The 23542-nt window shown below is 36.4% G+C and overlaps 1 protein-coding gene across 8 annotated transcripts in view; it reads right to left on the reverse strand.

Annotated features, from left to right (window-relative positions):
• Positions 1-23542, reverse strand: part of ATP2B1 (ATPase plasma membrane Ca2+ transporting 1) — a 121699-nt gene that overhangs the window by 16336 nt on the left and 81821 nt on the right. For all 8 annotated transcript variants that reach the window (XM_081058225.1, XM_081058226.1, XM_081058222.1 and 5 more), the window contains exons 10-18: positions 21810-22052; positions 20182-20423; positions 17076-17313; positions 12147-12326; positions 11444-11531; positions 10970-11076; positions 2374-2565; positions 1926-2139; positions 1291-1502 (exon numbers count right to left, since the gene is read on the reverse strand). In XM_081058225.1, the coding sequence (XP_080914351.1) occupies positions 1291-1502; positions 1926-2139; positions 2374-2565; positions 10970-11076; positions 11444-11531; positions 12147-12326; positions 17076-17313; positions 20182-20423; positions 21810-22052 (1716 nt within the window). The remainder of the gene's footprint in view (positions 1-1290; positions 1503-1925; positions 2140-2373; positions 2566-10969; positions 11077-11443; positions 11532-12146; positions 12327-17075; positions 17314-20181; positions 20424-21809; positions 22053-23542) is intronic.

A 23542-nucleotide genomic window follows, 5' to 3' on the forward strand; every position in this document is an offset into this window, starting at 1 on the left:
GCACATGCTGCTTATCTCACCACGGACTAGGGCCGGTCCACAGACCACCCTGAGCAACACCGGCTCATTGGTGAGGCACTGAAGACTGTTAGGGGCATCCCTTCGCTGGGAACTAAGTTACCAGATTTGCTTCACACAGAGACAGGCAGTTACATTTTTCCAATCCCCACATACTAAAAAACAGATAAAATAAACCTAATTTTGTTAACAAGTAAAAGCTACCATTTCAGCATGTCATGAACAATGATTTTTATAAAATCTAAATGCAATACTTTCAGAAACGATATAGCAAGTAAGCAACATTTCTACAAAAATTTATAGAAACTGAAAAGATCAAGCAGAAATCGTTTTTACAGAAATCATTGAGTCTAAGGTTTTGAGTTTCGGTATCCATGGTGCACAAGGTACAGGCTGAATAAACTGTTTAAAATTCTAGATCTTCATTTTGAAACAAGAACTATCACTGATTAACTACTGAAAAAGCTCACTTTTTAATCTGAAATCTTATTGTGTTTACTGACTTCCTGGTGTGATTTCGTACCATTCATTTACCTATTTTGATTACACTATACAATTGTACGCACGGAAGAGTACTGAGAATTCAAGATGATATAAAAAGACAGGTATAATACAGTCATATAAAATCACTACATGCAAAATGATCTTTCATTTTGTTCTTAGAATGACCTCTATAAAAACAGGAAAATGATCAGTCTTTCCTATTCATTCCCAATCCCTCTCCTCACACCCCAATTTCCAGTCCCTTTTCTGCCCTGTTTTGACAATATTACAAAATGAAAAATTGACACGTATGAACATAGGTTGCAGCCATTCAGAATAACATGGAATTTAAAATATTCATTTCAAAACCTTTAATAATTTAATAATAAACTCAACTGTAGAAATACAACTGCTATTCATTGCTAGAAGCAATTAAGGGATCACTCTAGCTAGCCCAGAAAGTGGTAAACTGTAAGATTTACCTTAATATTAAAATAACAGTTTTGACCACAATGATGTAGAATGAATGAGAATCAGAATGAGTGTGAAGTATCACAACTACAGAACCCGTAATTAAAGTATTGTTAGCTTAACACTCTTCTCACCTGTAGAATTTCAGGATAGGGCAAGTTTTCACCTGAGTTACGGTATTTAAAACTCTTTTTAAAACGTCAGCAAGGTAAGAAGCCCTACACATTGCAATCAAGTAATTTCTGGAACAAGACACCTGTTTACCTAGTATCTCCCACATAATAATCAAATTTGACAACGTCTTCTTCAATTACCCACCTGTACCACAAAAGTGCCTAAAACAATTGTGCAGAAGATGGCATTATTAAAGATTCCTTCAAACACGTTTCTTTCACCATGAATTTTCCGGGCATTTATTTCGTTGAAAAGTTGCATCAGCACAAAGGTATTAAAAACAATGGTGTAATGTTCAGACGGAGGAGCATGCAAAGGAGCATTTCTTCCACTGTCAATATCAAAAAACTTTTCTCCTGAAAGAGGAAAAAATTACTATTTTGTAATTATCATACAAAATAATTTAACATTTTCAAGGAGGTATGCAGTAACAAAAGCAGCAGAACTTTATTTGATCCCAAATGATAGCATAGAAAGAGTTGGAAGGGACCTAGGATTATCCAGTTTTCTCTCCTCTTCTAGAGAAGGAAAGTGATGCCCCCCAAACTATGGTGACATGCTCAAGATCACTTATCTGAGTTAGTTACAGAGCCAGGACAGGAAATCAGGACTCTTACTTCCCCCCACTTCAACCATACTGCCTTCCCATATTTACTAAGCATCCACTGACACAGAGGAGAAATTAAAGCTACATGAGGAGTCAGAAGACTTGTGTCCTTGAAAAATTGGTAACATTAAAACATCTGGGATATTAGCTTTACCAGGCACTGAATTCTTACCAGCAAACAAGAGTGTAAAGACTACTACAAGTTGATAGAATGCATGACCCAAAATATTCTTCATCATCGTGCGTGAGATGAGAGGCTTATTTCTACCGTAAGGTTTCCGAAGCAAGAGAGATTCGGTGGGGGGTTCAGTTGCCAGAGCCAGGGAAGCGAGCGTATCCATTATGAGGTTTACCCACAGCATCTGCACAGCCTTAAGTGGCGAATCCTAGAAAAGACAGGTTTCCTAATAGACATTCACAGCTCTTCAGGGACTCAGCAATTCTCAGGAAGCCTTTTGTATGTAAGAGCTTCAAGGACAGAACAGGAGTGCATTTTTATATGAATTAACCTAAAATAGTAAGTTCCAGCTGATTGAAATATTTAAGTAGTTTAAAAAGGCCTATATTACACATATGCGCTTTACAGTAAACAGGTTTTAAGGAACAAACTCTCAACCTACTTGAGTAATGCAGGCGCCTGTGAAAGCAACAATCACTGCTACTACATTAACAGTGAGCTGGAACTGCAGGAATTTGGAGATGCTGTCATAGACATTTCGTCCCCACATAACGGCTTTAACAATGCTTGTAAAGTTGTCATCTGTGAGAATAATATCAGATGCTTCTTTAGCTACGTCAGTTCCAGCGATGCCCTATTAAAAAAAATTCTGTGAATTAGACTAAATGTCTGAAACATAAGTTTTCACTATTCAAAAGGATAATACTCAAGTAATAAGCCAAAAATTTACCAGTATAGTTAAAAAAAATCACTGATTTAAATTTACGGTACAGGAAGGTAATATAATTATTTTAAGATACCATCTCTCAGAAAGGCATTCTACTTTAGGAGAAATCAAACATAAAAAATGAGGCATTGAAAATAAAAGTTCAAATTGGGTTAAAAAAAAAAAAAGAGGAATGGATACAGGCATTACCCTAGTTCATTCCAAAAGTCATACAAAAAGATATGTTAAAAAATAAAAACTCACAAAGTTAGTGGGAAAGGAGATACTGTAAGAAAATCTTAACAGGCTGGAAAGCAGATTAAATAGTAAGTAATGTGAGAGGCCCCCCTCTCCCCCAGAAAATTGAATCCTAACCCAAAATGAGGGAAAGCAGAGAAGTAGACTCTCTGCAATACAGAAATCTTGTATATTGGGGGTGCCAAAAAAAAAAAAAGAACACCATTTTAAGCGATGTTATCTATGGATTACTTTTCAAAGTTGAACTGAACTACAGTAGCAACGTGTAGTATGACATTCACTCCAAAGATGGCGTTAATCAAATCAATGCTAGCTTCATTCACTGTATTACAATTTTAATAGTTTTTTTCCTGTTTTAAAATGTGTATACATTTTTTTGGCACTCTCTGTATATGGCTCAGGACTTGGCAGCACAGGCAGTAGGGGTGAAGGTGTGAATAAGAACAGGAAGATTTCTTGAAAGTCTATCAAAGACACTGAAGAAGTACTTAGAAGGTCCAAACTAAGAACAACAATATCTGTCAACAGCAGAATGGCATGAGTTAGTAAATTATGGACTAATAAAAATGAGTAAACTACAGCTATATACAACAACATAGACGAGTCTCACAAGCATAATGATGAATAAAGAAGTCTGGAGTCAAGATAATACATAATATATTACTCTTACGTACCAAGTTCAGAAACAAAAGTAATCTTCAAAATACTGATTATCTTTGCGGATGACACAGCACTAATTAGCAGGGAGTGATTGAGGCGTCTGGGGTATGGGCAATATTCTGTTTCTTGCCTGGCACAGAACAGGTCTGTTCACTTGGGATAATCCACTCAGTTGTGTAGTCATGACCTAGGCACTTTTTTGTATGCGTGTTATATGTTAATAACAAAATGGAAAGGCAGCTCGATACTCAGAGCCCCTTCCCAAGTCCATGCAACCAGGCAATTTGCCATTCCCTCTAATATGGCTGAAGACTGCTTGCTAATTGACTAGAGGAAGTATGACACAGAATGTCTAGGCTAAAGGGTACCAAGCACTGTTGAATATAGGGGTGCTATATTGAAAAAAAGGGGCTTAAGAGTAACTCTGTTTAATGTATGTTGAGACTACCACCTTTCTTTCTCTCTCTACTTGTTTTCCAGTATATCAGTATAGAGGATTGCTCTCTAGGTAGCAGATTTGAAGGTTCTTTCCTTGAAAATCTGATCACCTTAAGAGAAAGACCTAAAAATACTGCATTTCAAGGTATCCTAAAAAATTAAAATGGCCAAGCCAGATCACTTTATTGAGAAGCTTCTGGTTGACAAATCACACCTATAGGCCCAAGGCTTTCCAGCTTTATACCAGCAAATAGGCAGAAATAACCAAGAATCATCTGACTTCTGAGAAAAGCACTAACCTGAAAGACAGAGACTAAACCAAAAGGAAACTGGAGACAGACTCTACAGAGACAAAAGCTCATTAAAAAAAAAAAAAAAAAAATCAAGTCTTTAGAAAGGTAAAAATTACATCAATGAAATAAGAACAGGATGTTAAAACAAGAACAAAAACTCAAAGAACCAAAAACAACTCTTAAATACAAAAATCAGGGGGAACATTCCACAAAGAAGAAGCAATGGAGAGGAAATAACGACTAGTATAAGAAAATTTCACAAAATTGAGGAAAATGAGTTTTCATAGTAAAAAGCTGCTCTAAGACAAATCATCATGACATTCAGAGGACTGAAAACAAAGTAAAGACTCATATACCTCCAAAAAGGAGGAAAAAACCCACCAAAACCCCAGAGGTTCAAAATTCAAAATGGTATGTAACAAACAGAGGAACAAATTCAAAATTCTAAGTGAAAACAATGTCCAATCTAGATTTTTATGCTAAGTCAGATTAAGCATCAAGAGTGAGGAGAGAACGAAGAGTTCAGTCATAAAAGTTATGAAGAAGTTTAACTCTCATAACCCGTTTCTCAGGAAGCTATTGGAGGAGATGGCTACACTACTACATGAGGGAATAAACCCAAAAAGAATGGCATCAAATACAGGAAATACAAGATCCAACATAAGAGAGAGAGAGGTAAAGGAAATCCTCAGGAACGGAGGAAAACAAGACAGCTGTGTAGCCTAGCAAACAGCGAGTCCAGATGAAATCACGTTCATTAGACCTGGGAGAGATTCCTCTAAGGTGAAATTGGTAAAAGCACCAGATGCCTCTGATGCAAGTGCAAGAAAAGCGTGGTGATAAATTAGTGTTAAGCACGCAGAAAAACTAAGCAAAAATAAATAAAATTAAAAAGAGAGTAAATGAAAAGGACAATGCACAGGGAATACAAAAAGTTGTGCAAGGAAATAAAATTACAGTAGATCACATGGCTCAGCTTGGCATAGCACTGACAACCACAGTAAGGACTCTTGCTCGATCCAAATTTATGGAAGAATGACAGGGTGGCTCATATGTGTAAATGCACACAGGGGTGAAAATGGTGTGTGTGCCTGTGGAAGTGCTAAATCCTTATTGTCCTTAATGTTTTACACTAAAAAAATTAAAAAGCACTATGCACTACAATCATGTCATTTAGTTATATGGAGGCAAACAGCTAAAGTACTTGGTTTCCTTAGTCAAAAAATGAGCTGGGAGAAATGATAAGTGGTAGGGGACTTAGGTATTAAGTCTTACAGAACTATTTGCCTAAGTGCTATGCATATATTGTTTTAATAAACACAAAGTTCAAACTAAGCTTTTCTCAAAATATTTAACGAAGGGACAGTTTTAATTTAAAATTTTAGCTCTAAATCTGAATATTTTACTTTTAATGTGCAACAATTATTTAACACATCTAAGCCCAACAGGTTTCCCTATCTCTATTCTCGTCTTTTACAAATGCTAATCTCATCACTCCCTTGTTCAAAATCCTTCAAAATTTCTAGTTATTAAAAGTCATAGGGATCTAAAGTACAGTGTAGGGAATACAGTCAACAACATTGTAATAACTAGGTGTGGTGCCAGGTGGGTACTAGACTTATTGGGGAGAATCACTCTGTGAGGTATATAAATGTCTCACCACTACGTAACACACCTAAAACCAATATTGTATGTCAAATGTAATTGAAAAATGAACTTAAAAAAGCCTTCAAATTTAATAAGTAACTTTAAAGTTAATTGGTATCCCAACAAAAACTAGTTTCATAATCAAACAAGTCTGGGAAACTTTTCATAAAAAAACAGTAAATAGGTTTTTGATGAGCTTCTCCCGAGCTGTATGCTAAGATGCAGTGTGTCTCCAAACTAATTTTACTCCATCAGAAATCAGTCTGGAAAGTGTGTGTGCACAGGATAAAGGAACCAATTCCTTATCTTGGCCTTCAAGGCCCTTCTCTGGTGGCCCAGTGTCAACCCTCCCTGTTTCACATCCCACTGTCAACACCACCACATCCTCTCCTATTTATGTTAAAACTACAGTCATGAGCCGTGTAAAGATGTTTTGGTCAACGAAGGACCGAATGAATATATGATGGTGGTCCCGCAAGATTAGAATGGAGTTGAAGAATTCCTCTCTCCTAGTGACATTGTAGCTATTGTAATGTCGCAGCGCACGCATTATTCACGTCTGTGGTCTTGCTGTTATAAACAAACTTGTGCTGCCAGTCGTATGAAAATATAGCGCATAGAATTATGTACATTCCACAATATTTGATAATGATAACACACGACTATGTTACTGGTTTATGCCTTTACCACACTAGACTTTTTATCGTGATTTTAGAATGCCCTCTTTCTACTCACACACACAAAAGTATGCCGTATTATGTCCACGGCAGCCTCACACATTCTTGTGTTTACCGAATCTCTTGGAAATAGCATTATTCTCTATTGTCCTTGGCTTAATCTTGTGTCCTTTAGTACAGGAACATGCTGTACAGGCTTGTAGCCTAGGAGCAGGCAATGTCATCCAGTCTAGGTGCAAAGTAGGCTGTATCATCCAGGTGTGTGTAAGTGCACTATCTGATATTTGCACAAGGACCAAATGGCCTAACAACGCACTTGTCAGAGCATGTCCCCATTGTGAAGTGGCATGTGATGGTACTCACAATTCAATGAAGGTCTCTTGGCTGTACTTTTCTACATGCTTTTCTTCCTCCCTCAGCCCAGAGAGCACTGCTTTCAGAAAATCTTTCCCAGTCTCTACTGGCAGAATCAAAGATTTCTTCCTAGAGACTTTCAGCATGTTGTTTACTCCTTCACTGGCTGCCACTAAGCTTTGATGATCTATTTCCTTGTGTGCCGAGCCTTTAGAAAGCAGCAACTACATAACTGTTTCTGGGCCAGAATACTGAAAATAGCTTCTGAATGTTTGGGGAATAAACAAATGAATCCTTTATTAACTCAAACTTTAAAAAGACAAAATTTTAATTACTTTAGAGAAGATCTTATTACTATATAAGAAAGGTATTTGCTTATACAAATACACCATGGCATGTAGTCTTTGATGGAAGAAATATCTGTACATGTGGTTAACTGAATTTTGGTAAGAATAACGTAATACAGTAGCCCCCCTCTTAACGGTGGAGGATATGTTCCAAACCCCCAGTGGAAGCCTGAAATTGCGGATAGTACCAAACCCTGTATTATACTGTTTTTCCCTATAGATACAGACTTATGACGAAGTTTAGTGTATAAATTAGGCACACAGTAAAAGATTAACAATGTCTAGTAAAAAACACCAATTGTAACAATATACTGTAATAGAAGTTATGTGAATGTGGTCTTTCTCAAATATCTTATTTTACTGTACTCACCTTCTTGTGATGATGGCAGACGATACAATGCCCACGTGATGAGATGGAGTGAGGTGCATGATGCAGCAACCTCAGTGTACAATTCCTTAGTAAGCTGAGAACTTTTACCTTTTCAGTCACTTAAAGGAAGCACTTTATGGCTTTTCTCTGGCATATCCGAATTGCCAGCATCACTACTCTTACGCTTTGGGGCCATTATTGAGTAAAACAGGGTGACCTGAACACAAGCACTGCCATTCCAGATCTGACAACTCAGATGGCTACTAAGTGACTGACAGGTAGTAGCGCACACATCGTGGAGACCCTGGACAAAGGCACGATTCAGAGCCTGGACTGGACGGGCAGGCCAAGTGCGAGATTTCATCCCGCTACTCAGAACAGTGCACAATTTAAATTTTATGAACTATTTCTGGAATTTTTCTTTTAATATTTTCAGGGAGCAGCTCTCAGGTGACTGAGACCATGGAAAGCAAAACCATGGATAAAGAGGGGAGCTACTGTATAATAAAAACATAATGTAATAATATTTTAAATGTATCGCGGAGGCTTGCTATCTAAAGAAATTCTAAAGAGTGGCTAAATAGGGGAAAACGTCCGACGCTTTGTAAGCTAATAATGTACTTTAATATATTAGAGTCCTCTATAAATCCTCTTGTGCATTTTATTTTAATGTTGAAATTGCTAAATATACAGTATATATATGTATAGTGTGCGTGTATATATATGTTTATACGCACACATATACACATCTACTCGTACATCTATATTTATCTACGTATTAATATATATCTATAGCTATTTATCCGACAGATAAATAGATGGGGTTCTAAAATACTATTTGTGCCTTAAGAATAAAAGACAAATTTAGAAAGGACTAATCAACAACAATTTCTTGTGGGTATCTAATAAAAGCCCAAGACAAATAATTTTGCCTTTGTTTTAAAATACGAAATCGAAGAACTGAACAAATAACACAAAGTAAATTCAAGCTTGAGCGACACTACTTTCAAATCTAAGCAATTATTCTATTCTTTCTCTGCATTTAAAAAATAAGTTTAGATTTTTTGATGTGCTACCTTTAACAAAAAGTGGCACAATGGGCCTAAAATCTTCAGGGTTTACAAAGAAAGCAGTCACTGTACCATATTTCTTTTGCAGTACTATATTTACCTACATATACAGAGGGTGCCAAAAACTTGTATACACATTTTAAGAAAAGAACAAACTGTATTAAAATTGTAATACTCAATGTATACCGGTAACAAAAGATGAACACAAGTCACGTTTGACTCTTGCAATTACAGGAGGTGCTCAACGTGGTTCCCATCCGCATCCAGACACTTCTGATTACGGCGAACTACTGCTTGAGCAACGTTGACCCAAGTGTCCACTTGTATCGCTGGGCATGCCATTTCAATTTCTTCACTCAGTACCATGCGTCTCAAACTTATCACGAATGTGTGCAATTGATAGGCGTGTTGGAGGTTCTGTTGTATACATTGTCACTGTATTTCTATAATGTTCTCGAATTTCAAATACAGCTTCAAAATGGTCTTGTGTTCCTCGAATGACACCCGTGCTTCCGTCATTTTCTTTGACTGTCCTGCCTGTTGCATGGTGACGCTAGCATTCATTTGATGAACACCGTCTTTTGAGCGAATGTCACACTACACATTGCTACCGTAATTCAACTTCGAAAAGTAATACGTAGATAACATCTCTTCAAATGTGTATACATTTTTTTGGCTCCCCCGATATTTAAAGCCCTTAGTATCTGCTTTAAACACTTAAGTTTCATGAAGAAAGTTATTTTTAAAAAATTTTAAATGCACTATACATAAGTGCCTTTCTGGTCAGCTGTCCAGATGTAAGAACCCTCCTAAATGCTCCAGAGCAGCAGGGAGTGATCCTGTATTCCTAAAGTAAATGATTCTACTTGCCTACAACCCAAGGAACAGCATTTATATATTATCTACCCCTTCAGCTACTCTTCACAAGTCTTCAGAAGTTCATACAATGTGCTGCCACCTGTACTAAGTTTGGGACAGGATAGGTGGAGATCTATGGGTTCCTAGCCAAATGGTTGATAGCTCTACCCATGTAATTTCCTTTTTCCATCTTGCTCACTCCTATTGAAAGGATGACACCAGGGTGTTGGTTCTGCTAAACACCTTTTTTAGTAGGAAAATATCAGGAGGACAAAATACGCAAATAAACATTGGTACACATAAATATTCTCTTATCTGAAACCTTTGGGTCCAGACTGTTTCAGAATTTAGCCTCTCATATTTTAGAAAGATGAGGCACGTAACTTCTATCACAAATTTTCTCCAACTGGGCTTGCTACAAAAACACATCTCTACAATGACTATGAATGTTTGTAATAAGTGGGGCAAGTAACATCCTCTCATCGGTTCAGGATGAGTTTTGCCATCAAATGAGTCTGCCTCAACTTTAGGAAATAAATTTCAGTTTTCAGATTTTTTAATTTGAGAATTATGATTATGGACCTGTATTTTCCAAAAATGAAAAACAACAACAACAACAAAAAACCTAATTGAAAATTAAATAAAATACTTAAATTTTCTCTGGCACTGAGGGTGTATAAAGATTCATTCCCACACTGAAAAACTGGAAGAAACAGATTCAAAGACATAACAACCTAATTTCAATGATTAAACACTGAGGTAGCATATGTATTTCAGATATCAATTTTATAGTAAATGTTTTATCAGTACTATGACACAGTATAAGAAAATGATAATGAAATGCTTTAATTTTCTAGCACTTTAAATAATCACATCTAAATTGAGAACTTTGGGGGGGCAAAGCAGATGTTTTTCAATCAAAAAAGATTACATCTATTAAATATAAAATGATGATATTCAGTTACTTTTAAGAGGTGTTTTCAGTTGAGTGGAAGAGTCTCAATTTTTTTTTAAACTTTAATACATATAACTCTTCTAAGTTTATTTCCTACTGAAGAGGATTGTTGCAAGGATCAGATGAGATGACAGATATTTATATATTTTACAGAGGATACGTAAATGTATGATCTTATTATAATTGTTCAAGAGAAGTCATCTTCCAGCCAGATTTCACCATACCAAATAAAGTCAGTGTATAAACTAATTACTTATAAATCAATTTAGGCTTACATATTATTTCTCAAACTAATCTTGAGGGACAGTGTCTAAAATCAATAGCAACTGAATAAAAAACAAACTAACAAACCAAACACACACAAAACCTCACTTGTAAATTATACTTGACTAGATAAGTTCCTACCATTGCAAATCCAACATCAGCTTTCTTCAGTGCTGGACCATCATTGGTGCCATCTCCGGTTACAGCTACCACCTGGCGCTGTTCTGAGACAGTGCTGTCAATTATACCTGAAATCAAAGCAAACATGTGTGCTATAAAAACACTCCCTTTAATTGATAAGGTGATTCTGCAGAATATCCTAACCTGACTGACGCAAGGTTAAAAATAAATAACTAAACAAACAGAGGAATGGAAACTGCTGAGATGCTAGACAAGGACCAACGCCAGAAACTAAGGTTACGTTAGAAGCAATATCCTGTTTTAATCACTGAAGATTAACACATTCACCAAAGCATTAAAAGGAAATGTATTTAGATTTTATTGGACAAGATGATATCCATGACTCAATCTAAAATTCAGTATCTATTACTATTTTAGGAAGTAGAACATATTTCTGTATTAAGGAATTATGAAATAATTATAAAACCTACTCACCTTTAACCAGTGTGTGTTTGTCAGTAGGAGATGATCTTGCAAGTACTCGAAGCTTTGGCCAAATCTTGTCTATCCGCTCTTGCTCAATCTATAAATTTTTGTCAAAGTTAAAATGTGCCCAAGCCTATTTTCATAATTCCAAATTAGTTATCTGGCATGTATCCGTGGTTCTCCAAAGTGTGGTTAACAGACCAGTAGCACCAGCAACAATTCCTGGGAACTTGTTAGAAATGCAAATTCTTGAGCAAGGCCCTACCCAGGTTTATCTTATTAAATACTTGGGGCTGTGCCATATCAATGTTTTATAAAGTTCTCCAGGTAATTCTGATACATACTCAAGTCTGAGAACCACTGCTATATATATCATTATAAGATCAGATTTTAAAAATCTCCCCAGTCCCTACGAAAACTCCTTAATTTAGCATAAAAAAGCTCAGAGTTTGGGGTCCCCTAAAACATACTTCCTATCAACGTTTCAAAACTCACCTCCCATTACTCGCTTACACATACTGTACTTTGGAAATTGGCTTAAACTTATATTTATCAGTTGTCTCTTTTATTTCCTAAAATGCTAATATTTTGCTTTTTGACTGCATTTATTCACACGTGATGCCTAATGCATAGTGCATATTCAGTATGTTCTCGTTGAATGAAATTTCTAATCTATTAAAAATACATCAATTTAAAAAAACAAATCCCTTACCTCTCCTTTTTCATTTCGTATTCTCCTGTTGAAATCTTTGCCTTCTAGGCACAGGAAATCTTCCCCAGGATGCAAAATACCACACTTCGTAGCAATGGCCCGAGCGGTGTTAATATTATCACCAGTGACCATCCGCACAGTTATCCCAGCCCTCTGACATTTCTTTATTGCATCTGGTACCTGGTTTACATGAAAAAAAAATCCATATTACGACAGAAAACTAGTATTTCCAGTAGAAAAAATCCCAATGAATATGCATTACCTCACCGTCCCACAAATCATTTTAATTTCAACTTAACAGTCAATATTTTTTGAATTATTCCCAATAACCTCTTCTTTCCTCTTTCACGGCCACAGTCCTAGTTCAGCCTTCATTTTCAGTTGTCACGCAACTTAATTTGTTTGCATTATTTATTGACCATAGGCTTTCTACCTTTCTGGTTTTACTGCCCATACACCACCAGAGTTAAGTGTTGGTGCTCTGTAGGGTTATGGGTGGTTCGCCTACTCTTCCCTTCGACTAATATCTGTGTGCTAATAACTTTCAAATCTGTATCTTGCCCCGTCTCATTGTGATAGCTGGATTTACAGTCCACAAGAAAAGTGGGCATCAGAATTTGGGTGTTCAAAAGGAGAGCACGTGTTCTAAACCCGCTTATGGAGCAGAAACCTGAGGGTCATCTGACCTCTTCCATCCCCCTACCCCATACGTTCTGAAGGGCTGGAGATTTCACCTCAAACCTTCCTGTGTCCCTAGTGCTTGTTGCGTGAGCTATTACAACAGCTTTTTAATTTGTATCCCTCTCTCTTTATATTTGTTCCTCCTTTAAAACATCTGACATACTCGACAGCAGCGTTCTTTTTCTAACACACTTTCTTAGAAATATATGACTCTCCAATTGTTATACTATAAACCACCAAGTCCTTAGTGTAACTCGAGCCGCAAAATAGTTTTCTAGATTTATCTAAAAATTTTCTCCACTATGTAGGACTTGATAGATGAATAATCTACATTATTAGCTCTGTGCCTTTGTTTTTGCAGTTCCCTTTGCCTAGCAAAATCCTTTCCTGCTGTTCTCTGACCAGAAAATTCTACTAGAGCAGAGGTTGCAAATGCAAATAAATACCTACAGGGCCATGCAGGTAACATAAAAGAGGAAAACATGCTGAAGGTTGACCAACCCCAGACGAATGCCTAATGAAAGAGCTACTCAGCTCTAGCCTATTTTTACCTCTGGGGAATGAGAGCCCAATGTTGACAGAACCTACAATTTCAAAAGAAAGCAGAAACCCAGATTTATGTGTACTCTTTCAATATTTAATGTTTTATACACACACACACACACACACACACCCACACACACAAAAAGATAACGTAACTGAAGAGTAAATTTGGCCTGTAAGCTGTTTGTGACTTCTATTACACAGTTAAGTGTTCATCTCTCTGGGAGCTTTGATGGCCTATCTAGGAAGAATTGTGCCTTCACATTATACACACACCTCTATTACAGCTCACGTATCATTTTATAGTTATTTGTGTACCTGAGTTTTCAGCAATTCAATGAGCTTCTTGAGCGTAGAACCCTGACCTTCTCATGTCTGCATCACCGAAGCCTAGTACAAGGCCTTTCCTTCATTTAACAAATAAGTGCCTGACATATAAGCAGACCTTAGTATTTGTTGAACTACTGAATTAAATATCGTCGGGAAAATAGTCCCCCTTAGGTATTTTCCAAGGAGGAGAGGAGCATATTCCAGACAGGGTACTACGGGTACCACTGTGTCTTAGGAACATGTGTGCAATTTTTATTACTAGCAATATAAATAAATATGTATCTGTATATTTTAGGATTTACGATGTAAAAGGACATCCCTCCATCTAGTGAACTCTTAGTCATTCACATCTTTGGACAAAAATATCACATGCATTCACTTAAACTAGTATTTACTGAATGCCAGGCACTATGGTTAAGGGCTGGTGACACAGAGGTGAGTGAAACAACAGAGCCTGGCCAGATTATGTGAAAAAAATAAAAATCAGTATTTGATTTTGAAAACACTGGCCTGCTGTATAAATGTAATATATATCCAGATACCTCATTTAAGATAAAATGTGTCCATTAAATACTCACTGATCAGGGGTTATCCTGAGATCATTTGGAATAGTGGAACAATGAATAAGAGGAAGAAGTGGGTCACAGGTTAAAACTATATGGCAAATAACACTGAAGAAAGGCAAACAAACACTTATTAATTGTCCACTAACCACCAAATAGTTTCACTTAAAACTCTCAAACTACCATCACTTTTACAGATAAGACACTGAAGAGAAGCTAAGTACCTTGTTCAAATATCTATGTATATGCAGTAAAGCTGGATCTGTCCTAGATACCTAATTAATCTAGATTCTCTCTATATCAGAACGTCCAAAAAATACTTTGAGTCCAGAATACTCAAAGCTGTTTCATGTGACACTGTCTCATATTAGTAAAAAAGTAACTATCTTATTTTGTGATACTAAAAAAATTAAGTGCCATTTCCATGTTTAAAAATAAAACTCTCCATCAACCTCAATGCCAAGAACACAATACCATACAGTTCCCAAAGGACAAGATGCAGACATCCTGATTCAGTATTGAATTTAGATAAGACTTAAGCCATAAGTCAATGTATAAAACTTTGAGTGGTTTGCTCTGAGTAATGGTTGGTAAAAATTATCCACCTGGATGTTTCCTAAGCATCTGAAACTTCAAAACTCCAAAATTGAATTTATCTTGATCTCTAAATATGCTGCTGCTTCTATTCTCTTATTACACTGGTGATACCATCCACCACCCACCCAGTTATGCAAGTTAGAGACTGATTCCCCCACTTTGGGAAGATGCCTAATTGTGGAGATAACCGTAATCTTAAACAGTCGTTTGCTACATACTCTCCTCAGATCTCCTTAAGCCTCAGATGTGAATGCTTCAGCCTGGACTACTTTTAAGTTCTTAGGCCCAAATGCCTATTTGACTTACATTTGAATGCTTCGGACACCTCAACAATGTTAAAAACAGTTATATCCAAACCAATTCCTATTGGTTCTACCTCCATTCACTTTGCAATCATCCTTTTCTTTTCCTCTTCCCTGCCAATTTATAGTTCTAAGCCATGGTCATCTCTTGCCTGGGATTCCTGCAATAATCTTACTGGCTTCCCTACTTCTACTCCTCTTTCTTTCTAATTCATTTCTTACACGGTACCTAAAATAGCATTTTAACAACATGAATCATGTCACTCCCCAGCCTGAAAATCACTAATTTTAGAATAAAATTTACAGCGCTAATTGCCTCGTATGACCAAAGATAATCTCATCAGTACCTTCTTGTCCACACTGTTCACCATACTGGCCTCCTTTCCACCTCTGAAATAGAGAAATACTTTCTCACCTTTAGCCCCCTGCATATTTTGTTCCATTTGCCTGGAATACTCTTCTTGCAGCTATTTACATGGCTGCCTCACTGTCAGCCATCCAATCTCAGCTCAAATGTCCTATCCTCAGAGATTCTTAAAGTGGTCTCTCTCAATTACCTTATTTTATCCCCCGCGCATATCCTTTCTAGCCCTGATCACATTTCTACTTGTCTTACCTGATGTCACCCTCCCCATTCCCCCCATGCCATTCAGAATGTAAGGACTGTGAAGGCAGGGCTTATTCCTCACAGGATGTATTGTCACTTGGCACACAATCCATGTAGCCATAATTTCTGGTTGTCTTCCTTCTCTAGAATGTAAGTTTCGTGACTATTTTGTTGACTGCAGTGTGTCCAGTTCCTAAGAGTACCTGGTACGACACACTGGGTGCTGAATCAATTAGTTGACAGTAAACAAGAGCTGGTTTTGCCTTTGTGCTTTCACTCACATTGCTTTTAGCTCAGAATGTGCCGACTCCTCTCTCTCTTGGTTTAGCTAATGCCTCCTCATTCTTTAAGACTCATCCTAGGAAGTTTTACTTGACCATTCCAGTGGTTAATATAGCATGGGTTTTAGACAGAGCCCGGGTTTGAACACACTAGGCTCTACGGTCTAGAGCTCACCTCCACACATCTCAACTTTTCCCCCATCTATCAAATGAGAGTAATGATACTCATAATTCACAGAGGTGAACATTAAAATAACTAATACAGGTAAGGCACTTGGCATTGTAGCTGGCACACAGTAAGAATGCAATAATAAGATGCTATTACTTTAGAATAGGTTGAAGACTCATGTCCTGTGCTTATATCTATCTGTGAATTAAAATCCTGGGTTATAATTCTTACATTTGCCCATCCCCACCAAGGACAGAGATCAGACCTCAACAATTGTTATGTTTCTAGCACACTAATATAGTTCCTGGCACACAGCAGTTAGTCAACCAACTTTAAAAAAATGATGTAAAGAGGAAAGCCAAGTTTAGAGCTGCATGCTGTCCAATACGGTAGTGCAACGTTTAAATTGATCAGTGTTTCAGTTGTACTGGCCATACTTAAAGAACTCAGGAGTCACACATGGCCAGTGGCTACTATACTGAACAATACCTAGAATACCTATTTCTGTCATCACACAGAGTTTAACCGGACAGTGCTGGTCTAGACTATGCAAACAAATAACTTAATGGAATCTACTATTTAATTTATCAGTTGAAAACCCTACTCAGGTTAAGGCACTGTGCTATGTTATGGTGCTCTCAACACACAGGAGCTCAAAGGAAACTGTCTAATTAAAAACTATAATAGGTGGTATTGCATCACAAGCTATGATTTATTTATCTTATCATGGATTCACACAGAAAAAAACAAAAATCACAAACACCACGAATTTTACTGGCAAAGTGGTTACAGTTAGTGCCCAGATCCTCTACACTTAACAGATTCTGCACATGCAGAACACAGAATGTTTCACCACCTCAGGTCTCACAGGGTCTTCAATCCCCACAACAGCAATGCATGTAAGGCCGGTGACAATATCATTTTCATTATCCCACTCTGGTTCTGGTTCTCCTGCTGGGAAATCTCTGAATGCAAGACATATGGTTCTCAAGCCTTCTGATGCCATCGGTTCAATCACAGTTTTTACAATATCATCACGGTCCCTTGGTCTGAACACTTTTGCCTCACCATTAGCACTCAAGATTTTGAAACACCTAAAAGGAAATGTTGAATCCAAACATCAATAATTAACAAAAATAATAGTTAATGCCATTTAAGTGAACTGGAAGGGCTAGAAATCATGGGATCTGATATCTGGAAATTCAGAGAACTACATATGTATGTTACATTTTTACATACTTAAAACATATTCACTTTTCACTCTCCCCTTTATGAAACAGACAGTTCTGATTTTTATGGCTTTCATTCGATAGTTCTCCTCTTCATCAGTTACTCTAGACAGACTCTAAACCTTCTCTTTTAGAAATGCAGAACTTTCATATTTTAACAAAAAACCTCTAGTGGCAGAGAATAAACTACACACCTACCCATTTTGGTACAGACTTAGACATTAATTTCAATTAACACAAAATTCACAAATACTTTTTTCTTTTAAAGTAAAAAGCCAAGTTCAATCAACCCCTTACCTGAGACGTTGTTTCATCACCTATACTGTTTTAAACCATGAAAGAAAAAAATAACTTATTGTTAAAATAAGCATTCTCTTAGAATGAGAGATAATGCCAAAATACTTTAATTGTCAGTGACACTAACCACAACTTTTTAATTATGTGGTAAATAAAAGTTACACTGTAGACTTCCCTATTGAAAGTTTATTTTTCACACAGCCTCTCTACGCTCCTCTCCCACGATGATGGCCAAATCCATTTTCCGTTTTGATTGTTTTCCAAAGCCTTCCATCACGGCTGAAGAGTTCCACTCAAAAGTTGTACCAGTACCTTACACTTACTGTATGCGAGACCAAAAGCTGCCTCCTCACTGCCCATCTAATGAACATCAACATTACTCCAATAATTTCAATGTACAGCTAGTCCTAATCTTTTAACGTTGCCCATAGGTTCTGCAACTTTAAGTAAAACAATGTATAATGAAACCAATTTCACCATAGGCTAATGGATATAAACAATTATGGCACCTCATCAACGAACGTTACAATGAACGACGTTGAACGAAACTACATTATTCTGCTATTAAATCTAAAATCTCATCTAGATACTTAATTTTTCTTCATCATCTATATATTAGTTGAATGAAACGATATTATCCAAGGACCTGCTATAAATCTAAAATCTCGCCTACTTACTTTTTCTTCATCATCTATATAATATTGGCTCCTAAGTCCTATATATTTGTCCTCTCAACAGTCTTGTGAATGGAGCCTCTCCTTCCTTTCCCTCCCTCCGTTTCTGCCTTCTTCTGGCTCTATGAGCTAAAGTTCTTGTAACAGCCTTTTAATTGGTATCTATCTCCAGTCCATCCTTTCCCCCCCCAACCCACCTTATTCCCTGATGCCAGATCATCTTCAACCACAGCTTTGATCACTCCACTGATGAAAAAACTCTTTAGTCTCATTCTCTGGCCTCCTTACTGAAGTTTTAACTGCTCAGCCTAACAGCGAAGAGCCTCTACAACAAAATGTAAGTATCACTGTGGATACGGTTACTGTATACTTACTATATATCAGACTCCATGCTATATGTTTTATATGCATTATTTTATTTTACTTGTACAGAGTTGGTGGTTATCACCCTCTTTTTTCAGTGGAGAATAAAATGGAAGCTAAGGAAAGAATCTCCCTAAAATCCCAAAGCTCATTAGTTGCAGAAGAAGAGTCAAAGCCTGATTGGTTCTTGATTTAAAAAAATCTCCCCTGTACTACCTGCTACCCAGCAGCAACCCATAGATGCAAAACTCCCAATCTTTCACACTGAAATCAGATAACCAATGTGCTAGGAAGGGAAGAAAGCTCTCTGTGGCCTGTGTGCCACAAAAGCCCGTGTCTTCCCAGCTGAAATATAGTACTAGCTACTCCCCACACTGTGGCCTGCACATGCCACCTCCTTTCCTCTGATGTGGCTTCCTTTCACCTTGTGCACTTTCTTCTGACCGAAACCTATCTTAAATGCTGCATCCTTCACAGCACAACCTTTTACCCTAAAACCTTACCTATTTGTTATATGCTGCCTTTTCACTGATTTTACATCTGTCTCTTAAGTCTGTTAGGCCACAGTCTGTCAAGTATTTAAGGCAACACTGGATTATGGTCCATAACAGCAAATTAAAAGTAGAAATATTTTAAATGTTGTAATTTCAAATGAGTTCTCTATTTCCAAAATTGGTCTTAAATTTCTTTTAAATTTCTTTCAAGTCTTTAAATTTCTTTTAAAGTCTTCTACTTCTCTATTAAAGAAACCAAAATAATTTCAATACCTGTAACAGCACATTCACCTTAGGGAAAGTACAGATAAACATGTAATGTCAAAACTGAAGCTGCTGGCCTATACGAGGGCAGTAAAAAAGAAAGATTACCGTTCAAAATGACAGGAGATATTTAAATATGACACTGCAGCAGAAATATGATAAATCCTCACTCTGATATAAAAGGAAAATTCTCAAGATTTAGTTTTAATGCTTTGCTATTTTAAAAACTAACCTATAATTTTTTCATCACATTTCTGAGTCTACTGTCTACAATGCAGTGTTGAAGACACAAACTTCAGTTTTTCTTCACTGGAGGCTTACTTTTCGTGATCCTATATAACAATGAAATCAGCACGGCTAAAAACAAACATTAAGGGTGTACTTTATTAAATCTACCAGACTGAATGTAATGGGCTTATTTTCCCTTCGGCAAAATAGTTAGAAATAAAGAAGCTGGAGTATGAAAATGGCAGAATACCATGGGCAAATATCTGGATACCATTAATATACTAAAAAGCTCTGAGGTTCTATCAAATGCCTGATGGTCTCACAAAAAGAAAACAGTGACAATAACAATGTAGTTGGTTTTCCATAAAGCAACTATAGTCAGCAATTAATTCACCTAAGCATTTTACTCTTACTTTTTCAGAATTATCTCAGATGCACCCTTGCTGAATATTCGGTAACTTCCATCGGAATTTTTCAGGACCGTACTCATGGACTTCCTAACAGAATTGAAGGTGTAGACTTTGTACAGTGCTTCTTCTGGTATTTCATTTCTAACATCCTGATAATCCCGTTTTAAATCCAAAAGAAGTCCCAACAAGGCACATTCAGTTTTATTACCAACATGACGAGGTAATCCACCCTCTTTCTCTGGTGGCTATAAGAGAAAAAGGTTTAGAAGACAGTACCATCTTGTTTCTCTACAACAGTTTAATTTCCAACGGAAAACAGAATGCGACATTCTAAAGCAAAATAACACACGGAACTTCTATTAGTATCAGCCGTTCTGAGGGGCACAGAAAGGGGAGGCAGAGAGGCACTCTGTGACGAGAATGGTATGGACACCAATCTCAGCCCTGCCAGTTACTAGCTGGGTGAACTTTTGGCAAGTTACCCAACGGCTGGGATCCTTGGCTTGAGCATCTGAAAAACAGGAGCACTTAGGACTCAAGAATTAAATAAGTCATGAAAAGTGTAAAGCTGGTTCCTGATACATACGGTGTGGGACTTAATTTTAATCCCTTTCTTTTTCTGTTTTCACTGAATTTATAGCAACTAATTCCAAATTAAACCTACTTTACAAATTTTTATGGCTTACAATAAAAGTATATGTATTAAAATAAAGCACTGCTGCCTCAACTATATATGGAAGCTTCCTTTTTTTCTCCCCATAGTCTCTGCACAAGTATCACCTCATATATTCATCACAACAGTATAAGGGCAGATGTGATCATCTTCACTTAACAATTAAAGAAAGTAACGCTCAGACTTTCAGCTAGTAAAAGGCACGGCTAGATCGAAAACCAAGATCCTGTAATTTTCCAGTCCAATAATCCAATTCAGGCCTATTTTTAGCAAACGACTTGCAATATTAATTTTGTTCATGGGCTTCATCCATGAATCATTAGAACACATAACAAGTGAAACAATTTCACAATTTATGTTAAAAATAAGACATTTAAAACTTGCCAAGTTAGAAATATTTTATTCTAAGGTAGTACGAGTCTAGAATTACTTTATTGAGTTAGTTCCAAAAGGTCTAAGGATCACCTTATAGGTAGGATCTACTGAGAAACCAGAAAGAACACACAGCAAGTGTATACAAAATATCACTTTAAGCTGAAATCTGGCTTCAAAATTTTCTCTAACACATTGAGAGTTGACTTTCTACTATTTATTTTTTCATCTACAAAAGTCTACAAAAGTAAGATAGCCTGCTCTTTCACAAAATGAGCTTAATAATTTAAAATTAAGAACTTGTTCTGATTATAAGGCTTGAGAGTTCCTAAACACAGGACATTTTAAAAATAGAAGAAAAATACAAATATACAGAATACAAATGTCGATCAATAGATCTTACTTGTAACAAATTTATCAAAAAAACTTATATACATCATATGACTCTATGCTTTTTAAAAACAACAGAATTCAATTCTTCAATTTATATACAGTAATGGCAGGTCTCAAGAGCTACATACAATCTAATCATTACAAATTTAAAAATCAATTTTCATATATAAATGAATTACTAAAGACACCTTACCAGTATTTTTGATGTATAAGCACAATTCACAGAAATTCCTGTTACAAGATAGGACAAGATATTTGGTGGAATAGCTTCTGGTTCAGGAATCTTTTTATAATGTTTTTCATTTATGTAAGCTTGAACAACTGTCATTCTGTTCATTGTCAATGTTCCTGTTTTATCTGAACAAATGGCTGTAGCATTTCCCATGGTTTCACAAGCATCCAGATGCCTTACTAAGTTATTATCTTTCATCATTTTCTACAGTGACAAAAAATATCTAGTTAAGCTACATATAACACCAATCACCGTATTACATTAAAAACTGCTTTAAAATCAGAACTAAAACTCCCAGCTATTTGCAGATACACATTATAAAGCAACAATTTAATACTGGAAGAATTTGAGTAGATATGACCTATTCAAATAAGCTAAAGAGAGGACTAGCTTTCTGTGGTTTAAATAATTTCACCACTGCATAACATCATCTAGTAAATGAATCCAGATACCTGCACCCATATGCAAATCACACTGACCACAAGCCTCCAACAGCTCCTGGGAAGTATCCTCACATTACAAGGCAATCTGTACTCTAAGTACAGAGGTACTTAATAACAGTGTAAGAGTATATTAACATTTAAGGATTAAGTCTCCTTGTAAAGTGAAAACAAAAAATGTATCAATCACCAAGGAAAAAGTAGCTTGTATCAATTAAAACATAGAGCTTGTGGGCAGGTAGTTGCCGATTTCTTTCTTTCTTTCTTCTTTTTTTCTTTGACTGTGATAGATTGAGTTAACATATCAAATCCAGAATAGGTCATTTTTATCTTTTCCATATGCTGGAACACTTGGTATTCTCATCCTTTGGCTCACCTCTTCCTCTTATTTACAAGAACAAAAAAGATAGTTTCTAAAAAATCAGTAGTCCCAAAAAGCATTTAAGTTAAAATGTTTGATAAGTAATTCTCAAAACATATGTGGAATGAGTTAAAAACTACACCAAGTTATTTTACAGTGTGTTCTTTGACTACTAACATGCAAGACACTGCAAAAAACTGGTTTCTTGAAATAAATATGGGAAAGAAAGATGCGTACTCCCCAAATTACTACTGGCTTGAATTAACATTAAAGTTATATAAAAGAATGAAGTTTAGCAGTAAAGAAAATGTGTTCAATTGTGCAAAGCATTAACAGGATTCGCAGTAGGATCCTCAGTGAAACGAACAGTAGTTGGTAATATCTGGGCTAAATATTTAATAAAAGCTTAAAGAACAGTAGTTAAAATGCTCTCATTTTCTATTAAAGGCATGCAAATCAATCAGGCCTACATCTTTTTGATCAATTGAAAAACCTATATCATTAATGACTATTCAAAATGAATTAATGACAGTACTGGTAAAATGACTGATCGATGTGTCTAAAGTATGTTTACTCCAATTATTCAAAATTATTTTAAAACATCCAAAGAGGACAAACAGGCAATTACTGTATTTTGTCATCACTTTGACACATTTACCAACCATTTTATTTTTGAAACAAAAGATGTGAAATGCCTGAAAAAAAAACACACAACTCAAACAGTAATCAAAAAATATTCTTACGACAGGTCTATCGTCAAATACTTGGGAATACTAGAGGTGAGAGTGCTAGAGCAGAAACCATGGCTAATTATATCGCTCACATCAGCAATGTTACTTAAGGAGAACTGCTCATTAACTTAAGAACATTGACAAGAGCAGCATTCTTCCACT

This window comes from Rhinolophus hipposideros (assembly GCF_964194185.1).
Source record: "Rhinolophus hipposideros genome assembly, chromosome: 9".
NCBI lineage: Eukaryota > Metazoa > Chordata > Mammalia > Chiroptera > Rhinolophidae > Rhinolophus > Rhinolophus hipposideros.